At 50.2% G+C, this 19091-nt stretch overlaps 1 protein-coding gene across 1 annotated transcript; it reads left to right on the top strand.

The window, feature by feature from the left end:
- The first annotated feature begins 1204 nt into the window (after positions 1 to 1204).
- Positions 1205 to 17073, top strand: LOC149347476 (uncharacterized). Its single transcript, XM_089541585.1, has 6 exons — positions 1205 to 1317; positions 1995 to 2120; positions 7172 to 7291; positions 8768 to 8878; positions 15608 to 15905; positions 17013 to 17073. The coding sequence occupies exons 1-6, from the start codon at positions 1218 to 1220 to the stop codon at positions 17071 to 17073; spliced, it is 816 nt and encodes a 271-aa protein (XP_089397711.1). The 5' UTR covers positions 1205 to 1217.
- Positions 17074 to 19091: the final 2018 nt, after the last annotated feature.

Genomic DNA, 19091 nt, shown 5'->3' on the forward strand with positions numbered 1-19091 from the left:
GGCCCCTGCACTTTCCTTTTCATCCTTCTCTCAGTCGCCACCGCAACCAACCTTACCACTTATGCGGGAGAACATCCCGTTCCTCTCGCTCGTAACGGCTCCCACAGCTGTGACAACAATTTCTGAACAAAAACTTGAGGAGACGTCGCCTTGGCAGCGTACTATGCGTTCCCATGAAAATACGCAGGAGAAACGTTAGGTTTATCTAAGGGCTGTAGCATGAGAAAAGCTAAAACAGCAACGTGAACACAAACCGTAAACGGGTGAACGGCAACGTTGATTGCATAATGTATAACGTAAATATAATGACATCAATTCACCATGGGAGAATAATTACGCCTGCCTGAATTTTGAAGCCGAAGTGGGCGGCTTGCAAAAGAAGCCCGGGGGTGACCGGCGGCTTTCCCTTAACTTGGAAAGAGCATTTCTAATACAAAAGATGTGCAAACCACAATGTCAAATGATACGAATGAAAGATTCGTTTCTGCTTTCAGAAGACACATCAAAAACCATTCCTTACTTTTTGTCCTGAAGTAAGCACTGCGAACCCGACCACGGCGGCCGCGTTTCGATGGAGGCGAAACGCAGAGGCGCCCGTGTGCTGTGCGATGTCAGTGCACTTTAAAGATCCCCAGGTGGTCGAAACTATCCCGGAGACATCCACTACGGCACCTCTTTCTCTCTCTCTTCTTTCACTCCCACCTTCCTCCCTTCCCTTGCGGCGCGGTTCAGGTGTCCGCCGAGATATGTGAGACAGATACTGCGCCATTTCCTTTCCTCAAAAACCAATTTACCAATTTACTGCACCAAGACTAAACACTGCAGGGCAAAAATTCTGCAGGCAGGGTCTTCCTCTACACCTGCCAAATTTGGGCGTTGCCATACGCGTATTGCTGTAACCCTGTAACAGGGCGTCCACGATAATCCGGAACCTCAAAATCTCCTTAGAGGGTAGGAGAGGAGCTATTCTCCCCCTGAGACCATGGTAGCTTCGTAGTCGTAGTAAGTGCCATAATATATTGCTGAAGAGAGACCCTGTGGCATGGGAACTTTTGACGCACCCTGTACGTTGCAGACAGCAGTTTAGCAAAGGCTATGGCGACGGTCACGTTGGAAAAGAGTGTTCGACAGTTAGCATTTTCCGGCGCTCGTTTTGAAATCGCTACTGGTGATTGTGCCCTTCCAGTGAAGAGGAAATCAATGTCGCCAGCTCTCGCATGGACTTGGGCGGAAAAACTGTGACGGTGCAAGCCACGTACGAACTCACCAACGGCCAGGTGGTGATGGACGCCACGCTGATCATCACGCCCTTTTCATGTGAGTTCCATTGATTACCCCACTGGAAATTCGCATCCTGGGGTACGCTGCGCGCTGCAAGACTCTTTCAGGGAGGCTTGGAACGGAGGTACGGTCTGCCACCCTGATTTTTCTTATGGCTATCTGGAACGGCTCAGTTTTTTTCACCGCCTGTTGTCGTTTCTACTGCTGTTGTTGTTCAGACTGCTCTGTTCTATTTGGTTAGCATCACTGACATTCCAACTGTTTTTCATCCTAAAGTGACTTCGTTTAAAATTAAGCAATGTATTGCTAATAACAAAATAACATTTACCGGTCTCTTGCCGTACCCGACCATAACTCGCACAAAAAAAGTCTTGCCTCTCTTTGACCGGCCCGAACCGCCATTCTTTATTATGCTTTGTGCATTCACTATATGGGCGTCTAGAAAAAAGAGCCGGAATCATATATAACTAGGAATGCCGGTTGAGATATACACCTGTTAAGATGGATGTGTGTACATTTGCGATGGCCGCTCGGCTACCTGGAACGAAGAGCGAAAATCTTAGGCAACGGTAAAAATTTCATACAGATATTTTAGGACAGATACTGCAAGAAAAAAACTCAAATCGGCATAAAAGTCTATGGGACAGCTCAAAACATCGGAAAAGAATCCAAAGATGGCATTACGGTGCAGTTACCTGACGCGTCCAATGCAGACAGTGGCAACACCATCTGTTCTACTGACTGGGATTGCCGAAGATTTAAGAGCAACTGTAGCGGCGGCTACTGCCAGTGCGGCCCTGAATACAAGTTCCACAAACGACAGCAATACTGCGCGAGGAGTGAGTATCCATTTCAGAAAACTTATAGACGATCAGTGCGGCTGATGCGGTAGATTATGCGTTATCACTAGTGCTCCTACCGGACGGAGCAGCCGCTGCCGCTAACGAGTTCGTACTGCGCGAGCCGGTGGCGTGATCCCGTTTGAGCAGATTTTTGTAGCGAGAGCTACACTACGCCAGCTCTTCGAGCCTTCAGCGCAGCACGCGCCGTGGCCTTGAGCCGTTTGGTCACGTGGTGCGGAGGAGCTGCTGCTGCCGACGGCGCGGCGCGCCGGCGAAACCGAGCTGCAACAGCTGTGCGCATGCGCCGCGTCGAGTGGAGAAGGGGAGAGGTGTCGCATCTGTAGGGTGCAACAGAACAACATCGGAGAAGAGGGGAGGAGGAGTAGGTATGCTGATACATCAAGGAACAAATTGGCAAAGAATAAAATCAACTTGCAAAGAGCATGTCGGGGTATCAGGTACAATTGCTGGCAAAAGGGCATGGCTAGGGGTAGTTTATTTAGGGACCGGGGACAAATTCAGGCGAGAAAACAAGGATCTAGTTAAGTGCCTCAACGACGATATAAAGCAGTTTGGAGACGGTGTTGATATTATTATGCTTGGAGACATGAATGGCCACATCGAGGATCTGGATGGATACACAGATTGTAACGGGAAGTTAATGCTACACTTCTGTGAGCGGCACAACCTAGTTATTGTCAATAGAGAAACTAAATGTGAGGGACAAATCACTTGGGAATCCCAGGCAGGCAGACAACCATTGACTACTGTCTAATGTCGCAGTGCATCTATAGCAAGCTCGCAATAATGGAAATAGACGAAGAGGGTGAGTACAGCCTAGGAAGGGATCATAAACGTATTAGTCTACAGTTGGGAGCCCTAGTCAAAGGAGAAATGCAGCGAAGTCAAAAAGGCAACGCAAAATTAAACGATGAACAAATAGCGCTAATAGCAACCGATATAGAAGAAGTAATCGAGAAACGCCCCATGGAAAAGTGGGATTATAATGAGTTAGAACTGCTCATCGCTACAAAAATGAAACAAGTGAAAGGAGTAAACCGCTGAAGAGGAAAGAGGAAGCCACGAAGCTGGTGGAATAAGGAAACTAAGGAGACCATCGAACAACGACGGGCGGCTTCAAGGGAACACAGAGAAGCAAAGAGGACGCGGTCATCTGAAGAGTGAATAGGCGAAAAATGGAAATCTTATCGACAAAAGAAACAGCAAGTTTAGGTGCTAGTCCAGGCTAAAATAAAGCAGTCCTCTTAGAAATGGCTGGCTGAAGTTCGCGAGGCAAATAAAGGGGGCCAAGAAAATTCTGGAACCATATAAGCTAGTTGGGAAAAACGAATCAAAGAAAGCAGGAACAGATTAAAGATGCTGAGGGAAAATGTTTAGAGGGAGACGATGCTGTGAACTACATTACGTCATTTATAGCTGCGTCTTTTAAAAACGACAATGGGGTAATCTCCCCAAGTCAGGCGGCAACACGGGACAGCACAATAGAGAACGGTTGGTTAGTTGGTTTATGGGGTTTAACGTCCCAAAGCGACTAAGGCTATGAGAGACGCCGTAGTGGAGGGCTCCGGAAATTTCGACCACCTGGGGTTCTTTAACGTGCACTGACATCGCACAGTACACGGGCCTCGAATTTCTCCTCCAAAGAAATTCAGCCGCCGCGGCCGGGATCGAACCCGCGTCTTTCGGGCCAGCAGCCGAGCACCATAGCCACTGAGCCACCGCGGCGGCTACAATAGAGAACAGAGAATGCAGTCATGGGTAGAAGGTAATCGGATACTCAGAGAACTACAGAATTGGTTCAGAAGGGGTAGGCGCTTAGATGATAGCCTGTTCGTGCTTACCCAATGCATAGAAATAGGTAAGGCGAAAAAACAGACCTCCGTATTTAGCCTTTGTGGACATAAGCGGTGCATACGATAACGTGAACAGGGAACTCCTGTGGACCATATTAAAAGATTTAGGTATCGGTCATGAGGTAATTGATTTTCTACAGGAAATCTACCGAGATAATGAAGTTGAAATCACATTGGAAGGGAAAAAAAAGTACCACAACTGTGGGGGTGCACAAAGGATTAAGGCAAGGTTGTCCCCTATCACCGCTGCTGTTCATACTTTATGTGATAAATATGGAAAGAAGGCTAGAAGAAAGTAATCTAGGTTATAATCTGTCGTACAGATTAGGCGGAAATGTAGTTGAGCAGCGACTCCCGGGTTTAATATATGCGGACGATATTGTACTGTTAGCAGATAGCCAGGAAGATTTACAAACTTTGGTTAATTGCTGTGGAGAAGAAGGAGACGCTCTAGGATTCAGTTTTGGTGCAACTAAATCAGGTGTGATGATTTTTAACGATACAACTGATCAGGTGCTTACAATACAAGGCCACGAAATACCCAAAGTGGCCGAATACAAATACCTCGGGATATGGCTAAACGAATGGCAGATATACCCGGAAAAGCATGAACAGGCTCTTAGGGCAAAAGGACGAAGAGACGCCGGGATAATGAACCATAGGCCATTATGGGGATACAACAAATATGAAGTACTGAGAGGTATTTGGAAAGGAATAATGGTGGCGGGGTTTACTTTCGGCAATGCGGTTCTGTTCTTAAGGGCAGAAGTTCAGTCGAGATTAGACGTAAATGAAAGAGCTGTTGGAGGATTAGCACTAGGTGCTCACGGCAAAACTACAAACGAGGCAGTACAAGGGGATATGGGCTGGGCATCGTTCGAAGCACGGGAAGCTAAAAGTAAAATACTATATGAAGAACGCCTGAGGAAATTGTACGATAACAGGTGGGCAGCTAAGGTATATGAATATTTATACAGAAAGAGCGTTGACTCACAGTGGCGGAAAAGAACTAGAAAAATAAACAGTAAGAATGCCGGTCATGAGGACGGAGAAAGAAAGAGCATTAAACGACAGGTTAAAAACGCGGAAGTTAAAATTTGGATTAATTCAATGGAAAAGAAACATAGTGTAGAACTATATCGATACTGGAAAAGGCAGATCAGGAAAGAATTTTTCTATGATAACTCAAGAGGCAGTGCCCTACTTTTTGAAGCTAGGTCAGGGTGTCTTAGAACGCGCAGCTACAAAAAGAAATTTAGCGAAGAAGATGACACATGTGCAGTGTGTGGTAGATCTGTGGAAACAATTGAACACCTCATACTCAAATGTGATGGTATCCATCCGGATGTCGATGCAGGCACAGTCACTCATCCGGAGGCCCTAGAGTTCAAAGATAACAATGGTCATGTAAATAAATCTGCAGTGGAAGTTAGCAAAAAGCGATTGGAGGATTGGTGGCTGAAAAGCAGAGATGTGACATAAGGTGAGAAGTGTAGGAAACCGTAGGTAAAGGTGATGGCGGACCTTAATGAAAATTGACAGCACAGTTATAAAAATAAAGAAAAGCTGAGCATGGTGGCAATTGCCACCACCCCGTTTCAAAGGGGGGCGCTCCTATCCATCCATTCAACCATCCATAAGTAGGCGGCTCGGCTTAGCTCTCGCGGTACTCCAGGTTTAACCACAGCTAAACCACGCCCAAAAATAAGCACAATTATATTACATTCAAAGTAACTTTACCATGCAAACGGCGGCGCGACGCTGTCGCTGGCGCCGAGGGCTTCCGAATAAAACTGACGCGTCTTCGGGCAACAGAATTCTGGAAAGCTGGCTTCTCTGTCACATTTAATTAATTAAGCAAAACCACGCTGTTATGCGCCTGCTAGCATAAAGCATCACAAAACTTGTATTCTCTGACTGGCGGGCCACCAAGCAGGCGACAACACAGCCCTATTTGGTTTGTGTGTTGGGGGGGGCACGAAGGATTAAGATTCTATTGGAATTGGAACTCTGTGCTAGCCATACGCTTAATCCTTGATATTGACCAAAAAATTTGTGATGGAGCAGCGAGACGACCGTGATAGCGCGACCGCGTGCTCAGCGCCGGTACAATTAACGTGAATTTCAAACTAAATGTCATAATTAACGCATCAATTTTATCCTTTTGATAACTCAAAAATATGCTGTTACGCTTCCGCACTGTGGAAGTATGCTCGTCAACGGCTGCTCGATCAGCTCGGGAATGCTTTTTTGCGCCCGAAGGGCTGTAAATCGAGGCTATCAAGAAGGGGCTGGCCACGGAGCTGCCACAGCTCCGCAGCCCCGAAGAAACGCCCGCACCACGGAGAGAGTAGCTCTGAATTCTGGTCTATATCAATCGCCATGTGACAAGCTGTACCTCCTCTCTCTAACCCCCCTTCAATAAAATTGATCTAGGAGCTACTATACAAATAACTGCCAATGTGCTGCGTATAGGCCGGACCTCGTTCCTCACTTAAACAAAATTAATTCAGCACCAAGTTATTTACTGCTTGGTTTCATTGGCTGAAGGGCTTCGGCCATTTGGTTTGAATGCCACCAAACTCATCGCAGCAGTTCACTCAGTTCATGGTCGGCTAGCACCCGGTGACAAATCAACCAATGTTATTGTAGCGGAAGCTACATTGGCCATGAACTTGCGATTTCCCTGCGGCGGTGCTCCGAGGAGGCACAGAGACCGACCTTGAGCCGTTGCCTAGCAACCGCCGCAGCTGGCGGACGCCGCGCGCGCGCCGCGCTATCTGGTATGACGTCACACCGCGCTCCTCGCCGCGGAGCCACCGCCACCATTTCGTATGACGTCACACCGCGCGCCTCGTCGTTGCGCTCGCCTCCGCTCGCTTCGCCAGCTTTGTCGCGTATCTGATAACATGTCGGAGGATTGAAAAGGAGACCTCGCGTGCGCCGCAACCACCATTGTGGCGGCAGTATGGACAATTAACCAAGGCTAACCAAGCCTTGCTTTAGCTTTCGCTACGTATATCCTGGCATAGCCAAGCTAAGCCACTGCCAATTTTTCATCAATGGTTAATAAACTCATGGTCAAATTACCAGGCGGTTTTTAACTGCGCGTGTTGAGTTCACTCCAATGTGTGCAGCAGCAACTGATTCAACTCATGCTTTTGTTCTTTGCAGTTTGCACTAAGGATGCCGAATGCGAGTATCTAGGAACAAGAAACCGCCAGTGCTTCCTGAAAAAGTGTGCGTGCTCGGGTGAAACGAAGCTGGTCGCCGGACAATGCAGCTTTGCCAAAGGTGCGAATTGCCTGACACACTCCGGCAGCGAAACTTCAACATACTGGCTATATCGTGAGAAAAATTCTAGCGTAGGAGAGTATGAAGTTCGGATAGTTGCGCTTGATACGCGAAAAAAACATCGTGGGCGCTTTAGCATTGCTAAGCACGAAATATTGTGCAAATGCAGTTTTTCGCAGGCGGTCCCCACCGCCACTTACCTGAAAGTGCGACTGATGTGTGTACTGACCCTGGGAGCCGTTATGCACCTTGCTTTCCTCAAAATCAAAGTAGTCGACAACGTCGTCAAGGCCAAAGCCAATGTACCCACAGAAAGCCGGTTACCTATTGCTCCAGTGCCGTGTTTCTCCCAAATCGATGTCAACGCAAACGCGAGCAGCGGATATCTGTCAATAACGCCACCTAGCTTAAAGCACGACTGAGGAGTCCACCGACCCAGGCAGCCAGTTATGTGCGTTTTCTTTCGTGACTTTTACGCACAGATGTAAGTGGATGAAGCCGGAGTCCTTCACTACGGTGTCCCTCATAGCCTGAGTTGCTTTAGGACGTTAAACCCCAATATACCAATAAATCAATAAACCAATAAGTGGATGAAGACGGCGATATGCAACGCAACAACGCGAGAGAGTGGCAGTTTACTGTGGTGTGGCGTACTCACACCTTCCAAGTCGCCAGGCGAGGCGACAGGGCCATTGAAGAACACCATTCCGGAGTTCCGAGCGGAAAAAAGTCGGGCTCGCGCCCGTTTCTCAGTTTTATTGAGGCAACGAACAGCAACAACCAACCACAAGGCTCCACGCCCACAGCATCATGGTTATTCGACCACATTCGATAAATTGGCTAAGTGGCGCAGTCAAGTCCAGAAAGGTCTCCTAAATTGGTGTGTCGACCCTGGAGGGCGCCACACAGCATTTACCACGAGGCATAATCGGCAGGATGACTCTAGGGAAGTGACGTCACCACGCAGAGTAATTTCTATTGACTGAAGGAAAGTGACGTCACCACGAAGGATTTGAAGCCACTTCCGATAAAGGCATCAGCAGTTTTTGATCCAACCGCATTGCGAACACGTAATGTAGTTAGATATTCGCTTATTAATGAGTTGACTAAAGACAGTGTCCGTATGTTTTAATGACTTCAGCCGTAGGGTATACACTTGCTTAAACGGCGTTTATATGGCCCATTCACGACAAGTGCTAGACAGCACAGGTCGCTATCTGACATCGCTTCCCAAGCAGCATAGGCCGATCACCCCAGTAGCGCAGCTAATTGGCCCAATACTGGAAATGCATTGGCATAGCCGATCCTACGTAGGGCCACAATGAGGACACACATTTCCAATATTGGGGGATTGCCTGTGCTGTTTGGGCTGTCACGCTTTCTAGATTGTGATCATGCACCAATCCACCTTGCAGTGCGTAAACCCAAGTGCTAATCGAAGCTCACCCTCGCGGGTCCACGCTTCGTCGCTCGCAGGTTGCACCAGCGACAGCATCTGCACCGGCGGAGCCTTCTGCGAAAGCACAAGATGCCTATGCCCAGCGGGCACCGTGCGTCAGAACACTGGGGCCGTTTGCTCGCGCCTACGTAAGCGGACTCTGTGCTTCGCTTCGCGCCGCAGCGAAGCTGTACTATTTGTCTGGCTTGAAATAAGCTCCCAATGTTCACGATGCAGTGTGTGCCCCAGGCAGCACCTGTAATCGGCCCAATACGACCTTTGCCAATATCTTTTCAATGTTGGGCCGATGAACTGTGCTGCTGGGGGCACCGTTCTGTAAACCCTTGACTGACCATAAAATGCCTCCGTAATCAATCTACAACTATCAATCAATCAATCAATCAATCGGTTTTATTTTCACGAAAATAAAATATACATGGCGAAAAGGGGGGTAGGAGAAAAAGTTGCACAATAACAGCTTGACAAAGCTCCAACCACCCTGGCAAGAATGACAGCACTGTAACAGTTTAATTTCTATTAATTTTACAAGAAAAAAATCACAATGAAAAAGAAAGTATCAAAGAATAGTCTCTAGTAACACTAACGATCGCTAACAAACAACTGCATTGTGTCGTTTTTGTTAAGTGCTGCAATGTCTATATCTTGCTTTGCGAAGACATTCAGTGTGTGGGGGAGTGTGTATTCAATGCGCTGGCGGCCATAACTTGTGCGCGTGACAGGAACTTTCCAAGGCAGGTTATGGCGATGAGGGTATACGTATTCTTGTCTGTGGAGATTAGCGAGTGAGAGGAGTGTATCTAACTTGCCCTGTATCGCTCTAGTGTAACTTTTTATTAGTTTGTACTTGGATATGTGATCGGCTTTCATTGTTTTGTATTTGTGGAAAAGAGTTTTAGCATGCGCATCACGTTACCTATGCTGCGCCCTTCTTGCTGTATACCTGCAAACCATAAATTCCGCTCAGAACACGTGACCCGAACTTAAATATCTTACTAAAAACATTTAGAGCCGATTGAGCTTACTTTTGCTCTAGCATACTCCGTTTCATTTCGCTTTCGGTTCGCGCCTAGGGTTACAAGGCCAAGCTTCACGCAAACATCGGCAAAATCTATATTGGGCTTCTTACTGGTATGGCGCTCTCAAGGCACCTTAAGAGGGCACTAGGACGCTCTAGATTCCCTGCGCGCGGATGGAAGTTGATGAAGAAGGCGATGTGCAATGCACAGCGCGAGAGAGTGGCTGTTAAGTACGAGGGGTGATCAGTTGCGGCGATGGCACAGTGCTCTCGTGAAGTGGCGAGCGAAGCTCATCTGATTGCGACGCCGAAGGTTCAAAGCCCAGGCGCGGCGCACTGGAGGCCATATTAATCATCATCATCATCATCCTGAAACGCCAACTGCAGGTCAAAGGCCTCTCCCATGTCTCTCCAAAAAGTACGAGGAACTTTAGCGGCTAAAGTGGTTAAAGGCGAAAGCCAGAGAGCTGCATTCTGGTACGCGATTGTTCAGTTCATATTCTATTGGTGCATTAATTAACTGCCAATTAATGACGCTTAATGTTTACCTTTAGGAGTGGAACGCGACAGCGTATTGTAGCGCTGCCAGGGAGTCCACGGAACGCCACCACCCGTTCGGCGCGATGCGGTGTCCTTTGAACCTTGCCCTTTGAACGCAACGCTTCTATTGCGAAAGCGATACTGCTCGAAGTTTCCCCTCTTGGCCGTCGTCCCGGAGAATCCACCATTGACCTTTAGCGTGACCTATGTGTGACGTCATACCAGCTGTGGAAAAGCAGGGCCCCAACTCGGCTCGTCGCGATCGTCCCAGCGAATCCTTCACGCCGCAGCTGCGCGGCGCTGCCGTGAGGGGCGCTCGCTGTACGTGACGTCATACCAGCTGTGAAAAAGCGGGGCCCCAACTCGCCTCGTCGCGATCGTCCCAGCGAATCCTCCATGCCGCAGCTGCGCGACGCTGCCGCGAGGGGCGCTCGCTGTACGTGACGTCATACCAGCTGTGGAAAAGCGGGGCCCCAACCAATACCTCCTAGACTCGTCGCGATCGTCCCAGCGAATCCTCCATGCCGCAGCTGCGCGCCGCTGCCGCGAGGGGCGCTCGCTGTACGTGACGTCATACCAGCTGTGGAAAAGCGGGGCCCCAACTCAGCTCGTCGCGCTCGTCCCAGCGAATCCTCCACGCGCCGCTGCCGTGGGGGACGCGCTCGCTCTACGTGACCAGCCAAACCAGGCGCAGCAAGGGCTCTAGCCTTGCGTTCAAAGGGCAAGGCATCGTACTGAACGGGTGCTGGCGTTCCTCCCTTCCTGTACGGTGCTGTTCGGGTGTCCACCGAAATGACAGAGAATTACTGCGTAATTTCCTTTCCTCAAAAAGCGTCGCGTTCAAGGGGCAAGGCATCGCGCCGAACGGGTGGTGGCGTTCCGTGGACTGCCTGGCAGCGCTACGGCACGCTGTCGCGTTCCACTCCTAAAGGCGAAGCTTAAGCGTCATTAACTAACTTTGATAACATAACCCTTACTAAGAGCACCACCAAGACACACCACCAGCCAACCTAGGCGCAGCCAGGGGAAATTGCTTTCGCAATTACCGGGCTTAACCAAGCCTCAGCCAATTTTTTTGAGGAAAGGAAATGGCTCTGTAATTCTCTGCAATCTCGGTGGACACCTGAACCGCACCGTACAGGAAAGGACGAAGTGGAGTTTCATGAAAGGAGAAAGAGAGGCCGTAATGAAGGAAATGAAAATTGTATTTGAGGAAAGGAAATTACACAGTAACTGTCTCACATATCTCGGTGGACACCAGTCGAAAACTGTATTTGAGGAAAGGAAATTGCGCAGTAACTGTCCCACATATTTCGGTGGACAGCCGTCGAAATTCGCGCGCAGTGACGTCAAGACCATTTCGACCAATCTGAAACGCGGACAAATTTGCTAACACGTCTTGGTCACGAGTGTATGAGCCATTAAAGGCTCTCGCCTTAATAAACCCTATTCTTTGCGTAAGTAATGCGATAGCATTACTTGGCTCATTGTGCGAAAATGCCGCCTTCATCAGAAACCCGTGGCTTACACGCGGGAAGCAAATGACGTCATCACTCCTCTTGGAGTAATAGGCCGCCGGCTTTCCCACCGCCACTCACTTCAGAGCGCGACTGAGGTGTCCACTGAGCCAAGGCGCCAGTTAAGCGCCTTAACTTTCCTCGAGAAAAAGAAAGGCGCATAACTGTCTCAATTTGAAGTCGTAGGCCCCTGCCTACTCACAGCGGGATTGCCGTGTCCACCGACACAGTGAGCCAGTTATACTTGCTCTTGCAAATCATAAGAATTCCTTAGGTGCCTCCTTTTATTGTAAAACACTCCAGAAATTGAATAAAATTTAAAAAATTCGAGAGGAAGCCCGCACCCAACCTGAGGTTATCGCAGGCGAACCAATTGAAAATAAAAGGGGCCAACGTCCAAGATAAAATTTAAGGAAAACCAATTACAAGAGAATAAAAAAAGAGACTCAAATTATGGCCGGGCAAAAGTGATTTTTAGGGAAAGACGCAGCTGAAGGATTAAGAATTAAGAAGGACGAAATGAAAATGAATCCAGCGTGCCCGATTCTTCAGACAGACTCGCAGGCGGCCAGGAGGAGGGAAGGTGAGGAGATCTGTAGGAAGGAAGAAGATACAAGAAAGCAAGGAGAAAAATAAACAAGAGATAATGGGCTTAAGAAAGCAGAAGCGGTACATAGAAAGAAAGGAAATAGCAAAGAGAATCAATTAAATGACCAAAAGGCAGGTAAAAACAAAGAAACAATTAGCAAATTTAAAAATAAACAAACAATTAAAACATGAAAAATATAACAGCTAGAAGAAAGAAAGAAGAAAATTGAAAACAAATAAGAATAAAAACATAAAAATGAAAAGCAAACAAAACAAACCAAAGACTGCGTGTGCACCCAAGCCGAGCAAATATCAAGATCCACATGCCATTCACATGCCGGTGGGCAAGGGCAAGGCCACAGCCCACCAAAATTGGCCATATGGTGCTCCCGACCGCATGAGACATGGGGAGGCGCAGAAATGGCAGGGCGGTCTTCGAGCCATCCGGGCGCTCTAAAATTTCGACCATCTGGGGATTTTTAAAGTGGTAGAAATTTTAGAGCGAAGATCTTTGGCGCCCGCTTCTGCGTTTCGCGGCGTCGCCGTCGCCGTTGTCCGTTGTAACCAGCAGTGGACACCTTAGTCGCGCTTTAAGCTGTGAGACCAATGGAGCGGGAGCTTGGGAAGCAGAAGGTAAAATTGGTAAATTGGTTTTTGAGGAAAGGAAATATCTGCCTCACACATCTCGGCGAACACCTGGATGGAGCGGAAGCTTGGAAAGCAGAGGGTAAAATTGGACCACCTGGAGATTTTTAAAGTGACCCGTCGTATTGGCTCAGTGGTAAGGCGCTCGTCTACCGAGCCGGAGTACCCGGGTTCGAACCCGACCGCGGCGGCCGCGTTTCGATGGAGGCGAAACGCAAGAGGCGCCCGCGTGCTATGCGATGTCAGTGCACATTAAAGATCCCCAGGTGGTCGAAATTATTCCGGAAACCTTCACTACGGCACCTCTTTCTCTTACCTTCCTCCCTTCCCTTACGGCGCGGTTCAGGTGTCCACCGAGATATGCGAGACAGATACCGCGCCATTTCCTTTCCTTAAAAACCAATTTACCAAATTTTTATTTTAACGTGCACTGACATCGCACAGCACACGGGCGCCTTTCGCGTCCCGCCTCCATCGAAACGCGGCCGCCGCAGTCGTGTTCGAACCCGGGTACGCCGGCTCGGTATACGAGCGCCTTAACCACCGAGCCACCGCGGCGGGTCGGCGAGCGCCTTAACAACTGAGTTCCGTGGACTCCCTGGCAGCACTGCAACATGCTGTCGCGTTCCACTCCAAAAAGCGAAGCTTAAGCAGACGAGCGCCTTAACCACTGAGCCACCGCGTTGGGTGCGCCGAACGGGCAATGGCGTTCCGTGGACACTCTGGCAGCTCTGCAAGACGCTGTCGCCTTCCGCTCCTAAAGGCGAAGCTTAAGTGCCCTCCAATTTGTTTTTTTTATGTTCTTTCTGCAGGTCTAGCAGGCTTCAGACACTCAAAGTTTTTTTTTTTTTTGGAGACGAAGCCTTAGTATTTGCTTACTAAAATTATAGTTCGACGAAAATGTGAACACGTTAAGCTGATGGCACCGGCGGCAAAGGATGACTGACTATATTGTTACGAGAGGGTGTCGAGCATGAGCCAGAACCTAGCCTTTATATGGTGGCTCCGGCTCGAGACCTTTCCATCTCTACTGTGGTTTCGGTTTCCTTCATAACAGTTGTACGGATAGATGTTCTAATGGCCCCTCAGAAAAAGTACTGTGCGATTTCAATGGACAAGTGCATATACGGCCTAAAGAATTGTTTTGACAGAACTGTGCCAAGTTGTATAGTAAGTTCACGTTTTCTACGCGCAGCTGCATGTTATGTTGTCGGGGAATTGCGGTGTTGCAGCGGAGTGCCAAAACTAGAGGTGCAACCTAGCAGACTTCTAAGACCGAACTCACTGTGCCCCGTTTGCACCCCGGGTACGCGCATCTCTATTTTCATCACCTGCCGCAATGGGTAGCTGACACCAAGGAATCAGCTGGGTGATGGTGTAAAACATTTATTGTACTATTTGCAAAAGAGGTATTGCTGGAAGCACAGAACTAAGCGTCACCGCGTTGTGGTATCGGTGGGCGCTACAGGGCCGCCGATGGAGGAGAAATGGGGCAGTCTTGGCGGCAGGAAGATCGGTGGATACGCCAACCACTTCCCAGGGATCTCCGTGAGTAGTGTCTCGATTGAGACGATCTAACGGGACCACTTCCTCGCGAACGTTTAGGAGGACGGTCGTGGATTTGGGCGCCTTGTGGAGGAAGCGGTACGGCCCGTCATAAGAGGATGTAAGCGGCACCTTTACGGTTATGGTTTATGGGGTTTAACGTCCCAAAGCGACTAAGGCTATGAGAGACGCCGTAGTGGAGGGCTCCGGAAATTTCGACCACCTGGGGTTCTTTAACGTGCACTGACATTGCACAGCACACGGGCCTCTAGAATTTCTCCTCCAAAGAAATTCTAGCCGCCGCGGCCAGGATCGAACCCGCGTCTTTTGGGTCAGCAGCCGAGCACCATAACCGCTGAGCCACCGCGGCGAGCGTCTCGCCGGAGAACAACGTGCTTCGAAGACGCAAGGTCTGGGTGCACGAAGATGCGATGATCGGAAGATCGAGGCGGGGTCGAGTACAGACGTCGAATGCGGTTTGTAAGCGTTGGAGGCACTGCAGAGGCGGTACCGAGGGACCAGAAGGAACGAACAAATTTCCGGGAAGCCGCAGGGGTGCACCGAAGATGATTGGTTTGGTTTATTGGGGTTTAACGTCCCAAAGCAACTCAGGCTATGAGGGACGCCGTATAGTGAAGGGCTCCGGAAATTTCGACCACCTGGGGTTCTTTAACGTGCACTGACATCGCACAGCACACGGGCTTCTAGAATTTCGTCTTCATCGAAATTCAGTCGCCGCGGCCGGGATCAAGCCCGCGTCTTTCGGGCCAGCAGCCGAGTGCTGTAACCACTGAGCCACCGCGGCGGGAAGCACCGAAGATGAGTTCGGCCGCTAAACAGCCAAGGTCACGACGAAAGACGGTTCGTAGGACAAGCACCATAGGCAGATGACTGACCCAGTGCTCGCGGTTCAGGCGCGCAGTGAGGGCAGCCTTGAAGCCGCCGGTGGAGCCGCTTAACCATGCCGTTGGCACAGGGATGGTATGCTGTGGCACGGCTGTGCTTAGTGCCACAGCTTAGTGCCAGTGCCACAGGGAGGAAGCGGTCCAACCAAGTCAAGGTGTACGTGGACAAATTGACAGCCAAGTGTAAAGAAAGATTGGATGGGTGTATTCTTGTGGCGGGTCATTTTGGCGGTCTAGTAAGCAAGGCACGAGTGGGCCCATTGGCGAACATCAGTGTTGATACTCGGCCAGACGTACCACTGGGTAACGAGGCGCTGCGTGGCTCGGATGCTGGGATGGCAGATGTCATGAAGCGATTAGAAAACCGCTCGACGAAAGGTATCTGGAGTGAAATAGTGAGGTAGGGCCGTTGACATGTCACACCAGATCGATTTGGGCACACCGGATGAGGTACCAGCTGCAGCCACAGGGAACGCGGGTGGTCACGCAGGGCTTGCAGCTCAGGCTGTTCTCTCTGCGCCCAGGCCAGTCACTCCCAGTCCACAGCCGATGGAGAAATGCCAACGGAGGTGAAGCGTGAGAGTCAGCGGCCTCTTTGTCGGTGCCTTTGATGTGGCGGATTTTCGTTATAGACTCCTATATATAGGCCAGGTAACGGAGTTCTCCGGCGACGTGCTTGGAAGAGCTCGTACGGAACACACAGGCCAGACGCCCTCCAATAAATGTTGGAGGTGCTGGATGGTGGAGTAGATGGCGAGCATCTCCATGGATAAAAGCGCTGTAGCAGGTCTCAGCACGTGGAGCTTCCGAGAGAAGAAACTCAGCGGGTGCCACTCGGAGTTGATTTGCTGCGGCAGAACGGCCCCGATGGCCACGTTGGAATCATCCCCATGATGCCAGTGACCACGTCAGTTCCCGCGTGAATGAGAAGGACACAATCAGCAAAGGCTTGCTCAACGGCCGTGAAAGCATCGGGTGACCAGGAAAGTGCGGTTGAGGAGCTCTTGGTTGGGCGAAGGTCAGCCACAAAGTGCAGAAGATCGGCGCAGAACGGAATAAAGCGCCGAGAAAAATTCTTGTGGTGTGCTGCTTACCACTGTCATCAATGCATAGGTAAATACAGCCGGTAGTCAGAGCGTCACCTCGGCAATAAATCGTTGGAAAGTCTGATCTGTGTTGTGGAGCCCAAAGGGCACGCGCACGTACTCAAACAGGCCGAAAGGTGTAGTGATGGCCGTCTTCGGTATATCGGTTGGCTAGACGGGGATTTCTTGATATGCCTGTACAAGACCGACTTTGCTAAAGATCTTGCATCCTTCCAGGTTGATGGTGAAATTTTGGACGTGAGAAAGGGCATAGCTATTGTGGACCGTGTGAGCGTTGAGCGCCCGGTAGCCTCCGCCAGTCTCCTGGTTTTTCCTACGCACCAGATGGAGGGGTGAGGCCCAAGTGCTGGATGAAGGTCGTATTATACCCAGCTAGAGCATGTGCTCTAATTTCCTTTCAGCATCCGCCAGACGCTCACCAGAGACGGCGTGGTCGTGCTGCGACGGGCGGACCAGGCGTAACAATGTGGTGGGTTAAGCTGTGGCTGGGTGTCTGGTTTAGACTGCAGGCTTTCCTGACCTCAGGAAAGTCTTCCAGTACTTAAGCGTACGGGCACAACGGAATCAGCGTGCGGATGCCAGTGGGACCGACAGCCGACATAACGCCAGCGATGGAAAGGCGCGTCTTGCTGTCGATGAGCCGATGGCGGCGCATGCTGACGTCCAGGTTGAAATGAGTCAAAGTGGGAGGCGAGGATGGGCTGATAGACGTCGGCTACGATGAAGACCGACCGGAAAGTGCGCCGCAGGCCAGTGTCTGAGAGTGAGGGGCCGCAGAACTTACGTTGCATGGAGGAAGAGTTCGCCGCACGAAAAGGCGGTCCAGTTGACTTAGAAGTGCCGTCTGACATGGAGGCCGGCAGTACGCTGACCACAGCACCCATGTCGACGAGTAACCGCAGGCCAGATATGCGCTCCATGACTAACAAAAGGCAACCGGGTTGAAAGGCGAGGTCACATGCCACCGTCAGCGATCTCACATCGCGTTTCCCGACCAGTTGCATGGGGAAGTGCACCGGCGGGCACGATGCTGGAAAGTGCGATGATACCAGAACAGAGGGGAGGTGGAAGACCGGCGCGAACACGGGTTGCTCGGGGAAGCAGAACGGCGGCCAGGACACGGGGAGGAACAGCACTGGCCATGTGAGGACGTCCGCAGGGCGTCGAGAGAAATGGCGAGCTGGTCGGTCCTGTCCTCTAACCGAGACATGGTAGAGGACTCCGGTGTGGAAGTGAAGGCGGCGACAGAAGGAAAATGCGTGTCGTGGTCTTGATGAGCTTACTGGGCGAGGCGATCGAGGGGAAAGTACCCTGCAGCATCCAAGACGAGGCGGGTGGACCGCGGCAAGCGCTGCAGGAAAAGCTCCCTCAACAAAGCACCGTTGGAGTCCCCGTTGCTTTCTCCCAGGAGCTGCCACCTGCTAGTGAGCAGCGGGGAGGGCGACGATCTCCAAGCTCTTCGCTGATGACCAGATGCTGAAGACGCGCGCTCTCGGACACTATCGTGCGGTCCAGGATGTTCTGCTTGAGGCGCTGGTATGGGACATCGCCCAAAGGTCCAGAGATGACGTCTGCGACTTCGTGAGCCACCTCAGGAGACAGACTGGAAAGTAGGTGGTGAAACCGAGAAATGACACGGTGGAGATGGAAGGTGGCTTCCACCTGGGGAACCACACTTGAACGATGGCAGGTGGAGCTGAATTGCTGCAACGTCCCTTGTGCTCGAGGTAGCGTCAGGCGGAAGGTCGGCTGAGCGCGGTAGGTTGCTGGTGTCGGTCATTTCTCTGTCCGGAGTCACCACCGTCTAGAAGTTGCAGAGTTGCAGCGAGGTGCCAGAAGTAGAGGTGCAACATAGCAGGCTTCTAGGACCGAAACGCCCGTGCCCGAGTCGCGCCCCTGTCACAGTCGCATGCACTGGTTTAAAAATTCTTGGTAAAAATTTGCTATAGTATTTTCATAAAACCGTTGCGGAATACAGCACATTACACCACAAGCTTTCAGTTGCGCCGAAAAAAAAACTGGGTCCTTAAAGTTCAGTGTTCAGTCCCTTTAAGTCAAAGCTTAACCTGAGTACAATGTCACCAGGAGGGCCGACTATACCCCGCAAAGCAAACCATGAGCCAATCAGGCTAAACAAATGCGTCTACTCGGTTTAACTACGTTAAAACCTCACCACTTTTTCCCACGATTAGGTTTTTAATACTGTCGCATTAAAACATCGCGCAGTGTAAAAAATAGGTCCTGCAAAAATTCAAACCTACACGATGGCGCAAGGAGCTGCCATGTTGCGTCGCTGTCAGTGAAGATATCTCAGGCTTGCCCCAACAACAGGAAACAAATGATTCAGAATTCATTGCCGGATTAGACATATGCACTCAGCTTTCAAATCGAATACATATATAGTCAGTGCATTATATTCGGTCATGTAGCAATTCATCATCATCATCATAATTTATTTTACCCTTAAAGGCCTCTGTTGA

The sequence above is a fragment of the Amblyomma mixtum genome, chromosome 4 (genome assembly GCF_055824585.1).
Source record: "Amblyomma mixtum isolate Tamu chromosome 4, ASM5582458v1, whole genome shotgun sequence".
NCBI classification, from domain to species: Eukaryota; Metazoa; Arthropoda; class Arachnida; order Ixodida; family Ixodidae; genus Amblyomma; species Amblyomma mixtum.